A 15,198-nucleotide genomic window follows, 5' to 3' on the forward strand; every position below is an offset into this window, starting at 1 on the left:
TGTGGTAAATAACTGGTAGATTCATTCTCAGGAGCATAAAACACATTAGGAGACTTTGGTAGTGAAAATGTTGTCATCTGGACGCTGCGGGTCATTTAATAAATATAATGAATACGTTTACAAATAAAGCTCTGTCGGTCTTCTTCTGGATTTATCACGTTTCAGCAAAAATTCCAAGACTGTGCTCACATGTCAGAAGGGCGATTGATTTTCAAAGATGCTGAGCCAGCAGATGGTCAGGCGTTGTTTTTGAAATCCAGTGTTCCTCAGACCAATACACGACTACAATTAGCAACCCTCGATCAATAGATGTGATCTCCGTGGGATTGACTGGCAATAAAAGAGCGGGTAGAAACCCGGAATCCGCACCGTGAAACTGCTTCGTCGTCATTCCGCCGCACATGTCCAACACAACGACAATAAATACTTTGATGATCCACTAAGGTATAAAAAACTATTGATCCAAATCAATAAATAGGTAAAAAAAATGATAACATGAACCTGGAAAGACTTAACAATGATAGTTTTTCCTAAAGTGTAGTAAGAGTCTGCAGTCCTCATTGGCTGGGCGGAGGTGTGGTCCATAAACTTATACTCCTGATGATGATCCATTCCTTCTGACTGGCCGTCACTACGATCCGCACGCACTCGATGTCGAAGGAGATCTTGCGGTCCACGTTCTGGACCTCGATGTTGCCATTTTTGAACTCCCCCAAGGTGATGTAGGAGGAGCACTGCTTCCCCTTCTTGGTGCCCACGAGTTTCTCCCCCACTTCCAGAGCTCCGCGGTGCAGGATGTCGTTCTGCCGGTCGTCGGAGCCGGTAGAGATCTTGATCCTGCTGATTTTGGCCGACTTGTTGAAGACAATGACGAAGAAGTCCCCGGTGGACGGAGGCTTCCCCCAGAAGTACTCGTCCACGGTGCTGTAGGCCTTGGCGGCGTCGTAGTTCTCAAAGACATTGATGTTGGTGTAGAGGCTGGCCGGAGGGTTGTCGGGAATGTCCAGCGAGTCCTCCTCAAAGTCGTCGTCCTTCAGCTTGTTCTCGGCTCCTTTGTAGGACGAGTAGTAGCCCATGTGCTGGAAGAGCGAGGGCTTGAAGCGGATCACGTCCTTCTGGGCCAGCAGACCCCGGAAGTGGATGAGGAGCCAGTCGCACGGCATCTCCTGGTAGAACATGAGCAGGAAGTGAGCCAGACGGGGCAGGTCCCTGGAGTGGTAGAGCTTCCCGATGTAGCCCAACTTGGAGAACTCCAGCATCACCCAGTAGGAACCTTCCCTGGAGGTGATGACTTTCTTCAAGGCCGTCAGGAAATTGCGGGAGCAGCGCACGTCGTCCTCCAGCATCATGTAGAAGTCCGACAGGTTGGTGCAGAAGTTGAGCAGGAAGGCGTAGTCCACGTTCTGCTTGGAGCGGAAGCGCACTCGGTCCTCTGGGTCGTTGTAGTTCCTCTTGAGACCATCCAGGGACGGATAGTATTCCTCCGGAGCCTGGATCACCAGGAGGCGACCGGCGATGATGTGGTGGCCGAACTTCCTGCTTATCTCTTGCACCAAGTTCTCGCACCACACCGGGTCAAAGTCGGCCAGGTGGACCACCACCATGATCTCCTTCAGCTCCTCGTAGCTGGACTGGTCGAAGATGGACTTGATGGTCTCCAGCAGGTAGTTCCCTCGCTTCCTTTTCACCGACGACAGCCCGATGGTCAGGTACTCTGACGACAAGGAACACGTGATTAAGATTAAGATTAAAGTAGCAATGATTGTCACGCACACACTAGATGTGGTGAAATTTGTCCTCTGATGTCGTTTATGTTACAGATACTTTGTGAAATTGACTTGAATTTCCAACTTCACACAACTCAACTCTCAGCTCTGATACATGTTCTCTGTCATGACCGAGGCCGTGTCCACACCGACAAAAATACCTAAAAACACACATACTTTTCTATGGATTTTGACCTCTAGTCCACACAGATACTAGTATCCGTAAAACAGAGACTTTTATCAAACTTGCTGTTGTTCTGGTAGTCAGTGGGGACTTTTGTGTCCAATGATACTTACGTAGGTAAACCTTACTCTCTGACAAACCTTAGGACCAGTGCTGGTTACCAGGTTGATAGCTCAGGTTCGAGTCCCGTACGGAAAAGAAAAGCAGGGACTGTGCCAGGCGGGTTAAATACAGTAAGAATATGTACACATCATTGTACATCTAGGACGTCATAACATTAACATTAATGCCACCAAGTCAGCAGTGTTTGCTTTTCCCGACTCCTGATTGGACAAATGTGTTTCCATGCAGACAAATAAACTTTTACCTTGAAAATCGGTTTTTGCCTTGAAAATCAGTTTTTACCTTGAAAATCAGTTTTTACCTTGAAAATCAGTTTTTACCTTGAAAATATTTTTTTTTACCTTGAAAATCGGTTTTTGCCTTGAAAATCAACTTTTACCTTGAAAATCAGTTTTTACCTTGAAAATCAGTTTTTACCTTTAAAATCAGTTTTTACCTTGAAATTTAGTTTTTACCTTGAAAATCTTTTTTTTTTACTTTGAAAATCATTTTTTGTACCTTGAATATCAGTTTTTACCTTGAAAATCAACTTTTACGTTGAAAATCGGTTTTTGCCTTGAAAATCAACTTTTACCTTGAAATTTTTTTTTACCTTGAAAATCAGTTTTTTACCTTGAAAATCAGTTTTTTACCTTGAAAATCAGTTTTTGCCTTGAAAATCAACTTTTACCTTGAAAATAATTTTTTACCTTGAAAATCAGTTTTTGCCTTGAAAATCAACTTCTACCTTGAAAATCATTTTTTTACCTTGAAAATCGACTTTTACCTTGAAATTTAGTTTTTGCCTTGAAAATCTACTTTTATCTTAAAAATATTTTTTTACCTTGAAAATCTACTTTTAACTTGAAAATCAGCTTTTACCTTGAAAATCATTTTTTAACTTGAAAATCATTTTTTTACCTTGAAAATCAGTTTTTACCTTGAAAATCAGTTTTTCCCTTGAAAATCAACTTTTACTTTGAAAATCATTTTTTACCTTGAAAATCAACTTTTACCTCAAAAATCATTTTTTACCTTGAAAATCAGTTTTTACCTCGAAAATCAGTTTTTGCCTTGAAAATCAACTTTTACCTTGAAAATCATTTTTTACCTTGAATATCATTTTTGTTCTTGAAAATCAACTTTTACCTTGAAAACAAACTTTTACCTTGAAAATCAGTTGTTTACCTTGAAAATCATTTTTTACCTTGAAAATCATTTTTTACCTTGAAAATCATATGTTTTACCTTGAAAATCAGTTTTTGCCTTGAAAATCAACTTTTACCTTGAAAATCAACTTTTACCTTGAAAATTATTTTTTACCTTGAAATTTAGTTTTTACCTTGCAAATAATTTTTTTCACCTTGAAAATCAGCTTTTGCCTTGAAAATCCACTTTTACTTGAAAATCCACTTTTACTTGAAAATCCACTTTTACCTTGAAAATCCACTTTTACTTTGAAAATAATTTTTTACCTTGAAAATAAACTTTTACCTTGAAAATCGAACGCCAGGGTTTTTGTACTATGCATGTGTGGACATGGCCTTCGATGCCGTCTTTCTCAGGAACCCTTGACTTACTCTTGCGGTTGAGCGGCGTGCCGGCGAGATAACGATACGTGACGTTGATGCTTCCGGAGAGATTTCGCAGCTCTCGGAAGGTGTGAACGTATCGCTCGGAACTGGGCGGGTGGGCCGACGTTTCCCGAAGCTGCCTCTTGTCTTCTTCCTGGGAGAGGACGTAGGGGAGAAGAGAACAACACTTCAGGTCAGGAGCGACAACCACCTTCCCCGGGGTGTCCGGCGTACCGAGGAAGAGTTCTCATTCTCCATAAGGTTCACCAAACAACGAGTTAACCTCGTTGCTCAACAACAACAGCAGCAGGAGCCAGACAGCAAGTTGTGTCGTAAAGAACCCAGACCTGTTTCTCTGGATCACTACTAGATCATGTCGAAGATTCAGTAGCTTTTGTTAGGCATCAGCTACTTATCACTTCTTCTCACTGAGCGTGTAAGAGGTGAAAGGACATTTAGGAAGAAGTACAAAGTATGAACGCTATAGACCAGTTGACCTGCCGCTCCTCTTTTTAGCCCCCATCTCCTGCATGGATAGGTTACCAGATGGTATAATCCCTGTCTGGAGGAGATGTTAGCTGTTTTGAGTCATGATCCAGTGTGGACCACTCTATGACCTCCTAAAACCCTCTGCTTACCCCCAATGGACTGGACTCTCACATGAATAATTTGGCGTCCATTGCAGCCGGTCTCCCACGATGGTCACACTTATCATTACACCACGGACCAAATAAAATTGCTCCGAGGTCGGTAAGCACAACCATAATTATTCTGGCATAAGGCACACTGTCGATTTTTGAGAAAATGGAAGGATTTTAAGTGCGCCTTATAGTCCGAAAAATACAGTAATTATTTTTAAGTGCGCCTTATAGTCTGAAAAACACAGTAATTGTTTTTGTGTGCGCCTTATAGACCGAAAAATACAGAAATTATTTTTCGCTGCGCCTTATAGTCCGAAAAAACACACTGATTGTTTTTGTGTGCGCCTTATAGTCCGAAAACTACAGAGATTTGTTTTAGGCGCACCTTATAGTCCGAAAAATACAGTAATTATTTTTAGGTACACCTTACAGTTAGAAAAATACAGTAATTAGTTTTAAGTGCAGCTTATACTCCGAAAAACACAGTGATTATTTTTTTGGTGCGCCTTATAGTCTGAAAAATACAGTACTTATTTTTTCGTGCGGCTTATAGCCCGGAAAATACAGCGATTATTTTTAGGTGCGCCGTATAGTTCGAAAAACGCAATAATTATTTTTGAGCGCGTCTTATAGCCCGAAAAAATACAGTGACAAATTTTTAGGGGCACCTTATAGTTAGAAAAATACAGTAATTATTCTAGTTGCGGCTTGTACTCCGAAAAACACAGTAATTATTTTTAAGTGCGCCTTATAGTCCGAAAAATACAGTAATTATTTTTGGTTGCGCCCTATAGCCCGAAAAATACAGTAGTTATTTGTGTGTCCGCCTTATAGTTCAAAGGGGAAAAAAAGGAATTATTTTTAGGTGCACCTTATGACCCGGAAAATGCAGTAATTATTTTTGAGTGCCCCTTACAGTCCGAAAAATACAGTACTTATTTTTAAGCGAGGTTTATAGCTCGAAAAATACGGTAATTTTTTTCATGTGCGCCTTATGGTCCGAAAAATGCGGTAATTATTTTTGAGTGCGCATTATAGTCCGAAAAATACAGTAATTATTTTAGGTGTGCCTTATAGTTCGAAAAATGCAGTAATTCATTTTAGGTGCGCCTTATGTCCGAAAAATACAATAATTATTTTTAAGTGCGGCTTATAGTCCGAAACACACAGTAATTATTTTTATGCACACTTAATAGTCCGAAAAATATAGTAATTATTTTTGAGTGCGCCTTAGGGTCCGGAAAAAACAGTAGTTATTTTTAGGTGCACCTTATAGTTAAAAAATACAGTAATTATTTTTAGGTGCGTCTTATTGTTCAAAAATGCAGTAATTATTTTTAGGTGCGCCTTATTGCCCGAAAAATACAGTGCTTATCTTTAAGTGCGGTTTATAACCCGAAAAATACAGTAATTTTTTTTTAGGTGCGTTTTATGGTCGGAAAAATACAGTAATTGTTTTTAAGTGCGCCTTATAGTCAGAAAAATGCAGTAATAATTTTTAGCTGTGCCTTATAGTCCGAAAATTCAGTAATTATTTTTAGATGCGCCTTATAGTCCGAAAATGCAGTAATTATTTTTGAGCGTGCCTTATAGTCCGAAAAATGCTGTAATCATTTTTAGATGCGCCTTATAGTTAGAAAAAAATACAGTAATTATTTTTAGGTGCGCCTTATGGTCCGAAAATGCAGTAATTATTTTTACGTGCGCCTTATAGCCCAAAAAATATAGTGCTTATTTTTAAGTGCGGTTTATGACCCGAAAAATACAGTAATTTTTTTTAGGTGCGTCTTATGGTCTGAAAAATACAGTAATTGTTTTTAAGTGCGCCTTATAGTCCAAAAAATGCAGTACTTATTTTTAGGTGCGGCTTATAGTCCGAAAAATACAGTAACCATTTTTGAGTGCGCCTTATAGTTTGAAAAATACAGTAATTATTTTTAGGCGTGCCTTATAGTCCGGAAAATTCAGTAATTATTTTTAGATGCGCCTTATAGTCGGAAAATGCAGTACATATTTTTGAGCGCGCCTTATAGTCCAAAAAATGCTGTAATCATTTTTAGATGTGCCTTATAGTTATAAAAATACAGTAATTATTTTTAGGTGCGCCTTATGGTCCGAAAATGCAGTAATTATTTTTACGTGCGCCTTATAGCCCAAAAAATACAGTGCTTATTTTTAAGTGCGTTTATAACCCGAAAATATAGTAATTTTTTTGTAGGTGTGTCTTATGGTCTGAAAAATACAGTAATTGTTTTTAAGTGCGCCTTATAGTCCAAAAAATGCAGTAATTATTTTTAGGTGCGGCTTATAGTCCGAAAATGCAGTAATAATTTTTGGGTGTGGCTTATAGTCCGAAAAATACAGTAACCATTTTTGAGTGCGCCTCATAGTTTGAAAAAAACAGTAATTATTTTTGAGTGCGCCTTATAGTTTGGAAAATACAGTAATTATTTTTAGGTTTGCCTTATAGTCCGAAAATGCAGTAATTATTTTTGGGTGTGGCTTATAGTCCGAAAAATACAGTAACAATTTTTGAGTGCGCCTTATAGTCCGAAAATTCCGTAATTATTTTTAGATGCACCTTATAGTCCGAAAATGCAGTAATTATTTTTGAGCGCGCCTTATAGTCCGAAAAATGCGGTAATCATTTTTAGATGCGCCTTATAGTTAGAAAAATACAGTAATTATTTTTAGGTGCTCCTTATAGTCCGAACATGCAGTAATTATTTTTGCCTGCGCCTTATAGCCCGAAAAATACAGTACCTCTTTTTAAGTGCGGTTTATAACCCGAAAAATACAGTAATTTTTTTTTAGGTGCTTCTTGTGGTTTGAAAAATACAGTAATTGTTTTTAAGTGCGCCTTATAGTCCAAAAAATGCAGTAATAATTTTTTGGGTGCGGCTTATAGTCCGAAAAATACAGTGACCATTTTTGAGTGCGCCTTATAGTTTGAAAAATACAGTAATTATTTTTAGGTGTGCCTTATAGTCTGAAAATTCAGTAATTATTTTTAGATGCGCCTTTTAGTCCGAAAATGCAGTACATATTTTTGAGCGCACCTTATAGTCCAAAAAATGCTGTAATCATTTTTAGATGCGCCTTATAGTTAGAAAAATACAGTAATTATTTTTAGGTGCACCTTATGGTCCGAAAATGCAGTAATTATTTTTACGTGCGCCTTATAGCCCAAAAAATACAGTGCTTATTTTTAAGTGCGGTTTATGATCCCAAAAATACAGTAATTTTTTTTTAGGTGCGTCTTATGGTCTAAAAAATACAGTAAGCGTTTTTAAGTGCGCCTTATAGTCCAAAAAATGCAGTAATTATTTTTAGGTGCGGCTTATAGTCCGAAAAATACAGTAACCATTTTTGAGTGCGCCTTATAGTTTGAAAAATACAGTAATTATTTTTAGGCGTGCCTTATAGTCCGGAAAATTCAGTAATTATTTTTAGATGCGCCTTATAGTCGGAAAATGCAGTACATATTTTTGAGCGCGCCTTATAGTCCAAAAAATGCTGTAATCATTTTTAGATGCGCCTTATAGTTATAAAAATACAGTAATTATTTTTAAGTGCGCCTTATGGTCCGAAAATGCAGTAATTATTTTTACGTGCGCCTTATAGCCCAAAAAATACAGTGCTTATTTTTAAGTGCGTTTATAACCCGAAAATATAGTAATTTTTTTGTCGGTGTGTCTTATGGTCTGAAAAATACAGTAATTGTTTTTAAGTGCGCCTTATAGTCCAAAAAATGCAGTAATTATTTTTAGGTGCGGCTTATAGTCCGAAAATGCAGTAATAATTTTTGGGTGTGGCTTATAGTCCGAAAAATACAGTAACCATTTTTCAGTGCGCCTTATAGTTTGAAAAAAACAGTAATTATTTTTGAGTGCGCCTTTTAGTTTGAAAAATACAGTAATTATTTTTAGGTTTGCCTTATGGTCCGAAAATGCAGTAATAATTTTTGGGTGTGGCTTATAGTCCGAAAAATACAGTAACAATTTTTGAGTGCGCCTTATAGTCCGAAAATTCCGTAATTATTTTTAGATGCACCTTATAGTCCGAAAATGCAGTAATTATTTTTGAGCGCGCCTTATAGTCCGAAAAATGCGGTAATCATTTTTAGATGCGCCTTATAGTTAGAAAAATACAGTAATTATTTTTAGGTGCGCCTTATAGTCCGAACATGCAGTAATTATTTTTGCCTGCGCCTTATAGCCCGAAAAATACAGTACCTCTTTTTAAGTGCGGTTTATAACCCGAAAAATACAGTCATTTTTTTTTTAGGTGCTTCTTGTGGTTTGAAAAATACAGTAATTGTTTTTAAGTGCGCCTTATAGTCCGAAAAATGCAGTAATAATTTTTTGGGTGCGGCTTATTGTCCGAAAAATACAGTGACCATTTTTGAGTGCGCCTTATAGTTTGAAAAATACAGTAATTATTTTTAGGTGTGCCTTATAGTCCGAAAATTCAGTAATTATTTTTAGATGCGCCTTTTAGTCCGAAAATGCAGTACATATTTTTGAGCGCACCTTATAGTCCAAAAAATGCTGTAATCATTTTTAGATGCGCCTTATAGTTAGAAAAATACAGTAATTATTTTTAGATGCACCTTATGGTCCGAAAATGCAGTAATTATTTTTCCGTGCGCCATATAGCCCAAAAAATACAGTGCTTATTTTTAAGTGCGGTTTATTATCCGAAAAATACAGTAATTTTTTTTAGGTGTGTCTTATGGTCTGAAAAATACAGTAATTGTTTTTAAGTGCGCCTTATAGTCCAAAAAAGGAAGTACTTATTTTTAGGTGCGGCTTATAGTCCGAAAAATACAGTAACCATTTTTGAGTGCGCCTTATAGTTTGAAAAATACAGTAATTATTTTTAGGCGTGCCTTATAGTCCGGAAAATTCAGTAATTATTTTTAGATGCGCCTTATAGTCGGAAAATGCAGTACATATTTTTGAGCGCGCCTTATAGTCCAAAAAATGCTGTAATCATTTTTAGATGCGCCTTATAGTTATAAAAATACAGTAATTATTTTTAAGTGCGCCTTATGGTCCGAAAATGCAGTAATTATTTTTACGTGCGCCTTATAGCCCAAAAAATACAGTGCTTATTTTTAAGTGCGTTTATAACCCGAAAATATAGTAATTTTTTTGTAGGTGTGTCTTATGGTCTGAAAAATACAGTAATTGTTTTTAAGTGCGCCTTATAGTCCAAAAAATGCAGTAATTATTTTTAGGTGCGGCTTATAGTCCGAAAATGCAGTAATAATTTTTGGGTGTGGCTTATAGTCCGAAAAATACAGTAACCATTTTTCAGTGCGCCTTATAGTTTGAAAAAAACAGTAATTATTTTTGAGTGCGCCTTTTAGTTTGAAAAATACAGTAATTATTTTTAGGTTTGCCTTATGGTCCGAAAATGCAGTAATAATTTTTGGGTGTGGCTTATAGTCCGAAAAATACAGTAACAATTTTTGAGTGCGCCTTATAGTCCGACAATTCCGTAATTATTTTTAGATGCACCTTATAGTCCGAAAATGCAGTAATTATTTTTGAGCGCGCCTTATAGTCCGAAAAATGCGGTAATCATTTTTAGATGCGCCTTATAGTTAGAAAAATACAGTAATTATTTTTAGGTGCGCCTTATAGTCCGAACATGCAGTAATTATTTTTGCCTGCGCCTTATAGCCCGAAAAATACAGTACCTCTTTTTAAGTGCGGTTTATAACCCGAAAAATACAGTAATTTTTTTTTAGGTGCTTCTTGTGGTTTGAAAAATACAGTAATTGTTTTTAAGTGCGCCTTATAGTCCGAAAAATGCAGTAATAATTTTTTGGGTGCGGCTTATAGTCCGAAAAATACAGTGACCATTTTTGAGTGCGCCTTATAATTTTAAAAAATACAGTAATTATTTTTAGGTGTGCCTTATAGTCCGAAAATTCAGTAATTATTTTTAGATGCGCCTTATAGTCCGAAAATGCAGTAATTATTTTTGAGCGTGCCTTATAGTCCGAAAAATGCTGTAATCATTTTTAGATGCGCCTTATAGTTAGAAAAAAATACAGTAATTATTTTTAGGTGCGCCTTATGGTCCGAAAATGCAGTAATTATTTTTATGTGCGCCTTATAGCCCAAAAAATACAGTGCTTATTTTTAAGTGCGGTTTATGACCCGAAAAATACAGTAATTTTTTTTTAGGTGCGTCTTATGGTCTGAAAAATACAGTAATTGTTTTTAAGTGCGCCTTATAGTCCAAAAAATGCAGTACTTATTTTTAGGTGCGGCTTATAGTCCAAAAAATACAGTAACCATTTTTGAGTGCGCCTTATAGTTTGAAAAATACAGTAATTATTTTTAGGCGTGCCTTATAGTCCGGAAAATTCAGTAATTATTTTTAGATGCGCCTTATAGTCGGAAAATGCAGTACATATTTTTGAGCGCGCCTTATAGTCCAAAAAATGCTGTAATCATTTTTAGATGCGCCTTATCGTTATAAAAATACAGTAATTATTTTTAGGTGCGCCTTATGGTCCGAAAATGCAGTAATTATTTTTATGTGCGCGTTGTAGCCCAAAAAATACAGTGCTTATTTTTAAGTGCGTTTATAACCCGAAAATATAGTAATTTTTTTGTAGGTGTGTCTTGTGGTCTGAAAAATACAGTAATTGTTTTTAAGTGCGCCTTATAGTCCAAAAAATGCAGTAATTATTTTTAGGTGCGGCTTATAGTCCGAAAATGCAGTAATAATTTTTGGGTGTGGCTTATAGTCCGAAAAATACAGTAACCATTTTTGAGTGCGCCTTATAGTTTGAAAAAAAACAGTAATTATTTTTGAGTGCGCCTTATAGTTTGAAAAATACAGTAATTATTTTTAGGTTTGCCTTATAGTCCGAAAATGCAGTAATAATTTTTGGGTGTGGCTTATAGTCCGAAAAATACAGTAACAATTTTTGTGTGCGCCTTATAGTCCGAAAATTCCGTAATTATTTTTAGATGCACCTTATAGTCCGAAAATGCAGTAATTATTTTTGAGCGCGCCTTATAGTCCGAAAAAGGCGGTAATCATTTTTAGATGCGCCTTATAGTTAGAAAAATACAGTAATTATTTTTAGGTGCGTCTTATAGTCAGAACATGCAGTAATTATTTTTGCCTGCGCCTTATAGCCCGAAAAATACAGTACCTCTTTTTAAGTGCGGTTTATAACCCGAAAAATACAGTAATTTTTTTTTAGGTGCTTCTTGTGGTTTGAAATGTACAGTAATTGTTTTTAAGTGCGCCTTATAGTCCGAAAAATGCAGTAATAATTTTTTGGGTGCGGCTTATAGTCCGAAAAATACAGTGACCATTTTTGAGTGCGCCTTATAGTTTGAAAAATACAGTAATTATTTTTAGGTGTGCCTTATAGTCCGAAAATTCAGTAATTATTTTTAGATGCGCCTTTTTTGTCCGAAAATGCAGTACATATTTTTGAGCGCACCTTATAGTCCAAAAAATGCTGTAATCATTTTTAGATGCGCCTTATAGTTAGAAAAATACAGTAATTATTTTTAGGTGCACCTTATGGTCCGAAAATGCAGTAATTATTTTTACGTGCGCCTTATAGCCCAAAAAATACAGTGCTTATTTTTAAGTGCGTTTATAACCCGAAAATATAGTAATTTTTTTGTAGGTGTGTCTTATGGTCTGAAAAATACAGTAATTGTTTTTAAGTGCGCCTTATAGTCCAAAAAATGCAGTAATTATTTTTAGGTGCGGCTTATAGTCCGAAAATGCAGTAATAATTTTTGGGTGTGGCTTATAGTCCGAAAAATACAGTAACCATTTTTCAGTGCGCCTTATAGTTTGAAAAAAACAGTAATTATTTTTGAGTGCGCCTTTTAGTTTGAAAAATACAGTAATTATTTTTAGGTTTGCCTTATAGTCCGAAAATGCAGTAATAATTTTTGGGTGTGGCTTATAGTCCGAAAAATACAGTAACAATTTTTGAGTGCGCCTTATAGTCCGAAAATTCCGTAATTAGTTTTAGATGCACCTTATAGTCCGAAAATGCAGTAATTATTTTTGAGCGCGCCTTATAGTCCGAAAAATGCGGTAATCATTTTTAAATGCGCCTTATAGTTAGAAAAATACAGTAATTATTTTTAGGTGCGCCTTATAGTCCGAACATGCAGTAATTATTTTTGCGTGCGCCTTATAGCCTGAAAAATTCAGTACCTCTTTTTAAGTGCGGTTTATAACCCGAAAAATACAGTAATTTTTTTTTAGGTGCTTCTTGTGGTTTGAAAAATACAGTAATTGTTTTTAAGTGCGCCTCATAGTCCGAAAAATGCAGTAATGATTTTTTTGGGTGCGGCTTATAGTCCGAAAATTCAGTAATTATTTTTAGATGCGCCTTTTAGTCCGAAAATGCAGTACATATTTTTGAGCGCACCTTATAGTCCAAAAAATGCTGTAATCATTTTTAGATGCGCCTTATAGTTTGAAAAATACAGTAATTATTTTTAGGTGTGCCTTATAGTCCGAAAATTCAGTAATTATTTTTAGATGCGCCTTTTTGTCCGAAAATGCAGTACATATTTTTGAGCGCACCTTATAGTCCAAAAAATGCTGTAATCATTTTTAGATGCGCCTTATAGTTAGAAAAATACAGTAATTATTTTTAGGTGCACCTTATGGTCCGAAAATGCAGTAATTATTTTTACGTGCGCCTTATAGCCCAAAAAATACAGTGCTTATTTTTAAGTGCGGTTTATGATCCGAAAAATACAGTAATTTTTTTTAGGTGTGTCTTATGGTCTGAAAAATACAGTAATAGTTTTTAAGTGCGCCTTATAGTCCAAAAAATGCAGTAATTATTTTTAGGTGCGCCTTATAGTCCGAAAAAATATAGTAATTATTTTTGGGTGCGCCTTATAGTCCGAAAAATACAGTAAATATTTTTGCAATGTAGTGAAAAAGCTTTGTATTGTTCTTCCCATCGTTACATGTTGATAAATGAATAAATATGTACAAAAAAATAAAATAATAAAATTCTGAACAGTTAAAAAAAAAAATCTATGATTTCCTGCGGCACACCCGACGATCAGAGTGGTTGGGAATAAGCGATGTAAAACTTACGAGCGGGGCCCCAAAAATAAAAAAAATACCAATGGCCGACAGACGTTTGTGTAGTGTAGCGAGTGTACTGACCAGCACGTATCCGTCCTCCATGTAGAGGTTGAGGAAGAGGAGGAAGGCGACGAGGAAGCCGAGGAAGGGGATGGTGGAGCGCTTCCTCAGACACCTCATCTTGTCCAGCCACTTGCACGGCAGCCTCATGGTCGCCTGCACAACATACAATGTGGCACAAGCTGAAACACACTTTGTGTGTGTGTGTGTGTGTGTGTGTGTGTGTGTGTGTGTGTTTGTGAGAACAAATCACTCGGAAGAAAAACTGCAGCATATTGACCCGCCAAGCGGTCGATTACGTGTGCGGGGATCGAGCACGCTTGCATACGCATCAGTTCTCCGCGAGCTGGAATCGCAGGCCACGCCCACCAATTAGTGTTTTAATTGGACCACTTCACCGCCATCAAGGACGGCTGGAACGGCCACTTCATTAGGTACACCATCTAATAAGAAAGGAGAGTTAAAGAATTGCGCCTTTTTGAGGACGCAGAGTATCAACTTAAGTTCAACTTTCGAACTTAAGTAGTTTTTTTTGTGTCGACCAGGGGTGTCCAAACTTTTTCCACTGAGGGCCGCACATTGAAAAATCAAAGCTAGCAGGGGCCATTTTGATATGTTTTATCTTAAAAACCAATTCAATATACGTTTAGGCTTCCACTCAGGCTTGATCCCGGGGACCCCAAAGGGTTTTGGTCCAAAAAATATAAAAAATGTGTCATTATTCAGTATTATTATTTGTGTTATTATTCAAGTTTTTAAATCTCTAGATCAACATTAGGTCTATCTGTCAATATAAAAAAAATTCAAGATTTAAATTGTATGCTCTTTTTGTCAAAGAAATCCCTTTTTTTTTAATGAAAAAACCACAGAATATGCAATATTTTCACCCAATAAAATTTTTAAGTGGGATAATTGAGATTATATAATAATTGGAGCCTTAAAAAGGTCAATAACTCATAACACTATTGATTTTAATTCATTATTATTTTCTGAGCAATGACACTTAAAAACTAATCACACTAAAATTGTAGGGGATCCAAAAGGGTCCTACTCATTAAAATGTTAAAAAACATTTTTTTTACTGTATACTTTTAACACAATAATCTCGAGATCAACTTTGATTTACTTTATTTACTTTTATTGTTGTTTATGTTTTTTGTTTGTTCGTTTTAGGCCCTTCTTTAAAAAAAAAACAGCTTGTTTTTTTTACATGGCAAACACAAAATATGCAACATTTTCCCCAAGAAATATCTCAAAATATTTAATGTGACGTAATTGGAGCCTTGAACAGGTCAATAATTCATAATGACATTGATTTTGATTCATTATTATTTTTTAAAGAAAGAAACGGCCTACATGGCAGCTTTGTGTGATTAGAGTAAACATTGCTACATTTTCTTGTTACATTTCACCTGTTTGCTCTTTAAATACCACTTTTAATGTTTTTTATTTTTTTCAATCGTATTTTTAAAATGTGCAGTGGGGCCGTTAAAAAATGACCTGCGGGCCACAAATGGCCCCCGGGCCGCACTTTGGCCACCCCTGGTGTAGAAGAAGCGGGAACAACAAAGTGTAATAACATAATTGTATCTCAGACCTACTTCCTGTTCCTGTCTACAGCGCTAAGCCTTCTGGGTAATGTAGTATATAAACACCTAGTTGACATGTATCTACGTTTGTATATACGTATTTCTCCAGGGTAAACGCGGGCTCCCTCTAGTGGCACGCCAAAGAACCACTTAATGAAATATTGTACTGAC

General features: G+C 36.3%; 1 protein-coding gene across 4 annotated transcripts in view; it reads right to left on the reverse strand.

The window, feature by feature from the left end:
- Positions 1-419: 419 nt before the first annotated feature.
- The window catches only part of LOC133645811 (alpha-1,3-mannosyl-glycoprotein 4-beta-N-acetylglucosaminyltransferase C-like), a 316,184-nt gene continuing 301,405 nt past the window's right edge, over positions 420-15,198 (reverse strand). For all 4 annotated transcript variants that reach the window (XM_062040698.1, XM_062040695.1, XM_062040699.1 and 1 more), the window contains 3 exons: positions 13,460-13,594; positions 3,633-3,780; positions 420-1,714 (listed from right to left, as the gene is read on the reverse strand). In XM_062040698.1, the coding sequence (XP_061896682.1) occupies positions 558-1,714; positions 3,633-3,780; positions 13,460-13,588 (1,434 nt within the window). In that variant the 5' untranslated portion in view covers positions 13,589-13,594 and the 3' untranslated portion in view covers positions 420-557. The remainder of the gene's footprint in view (positions 1,715-3,632; positions 3,781-13,459; positions 13,595-15,198) is intronic.

Source organism: Entelurus aequoreus, linkage group LG03 (genome assembly GCF_033978785.1).
Source record: "Entelurus aequoreus isolate RoL-2023_Sb linkage group LG03, RoL_Eaeq_v1.1, whole genome shotgun sequence".
NCBI classification, from domain to species: Eukaryota; Metazoa; Chordata; class Actinopteri; order Syngnathiformes; family Syngnathidae; genus Entelurus; species Entelurus aequoreus.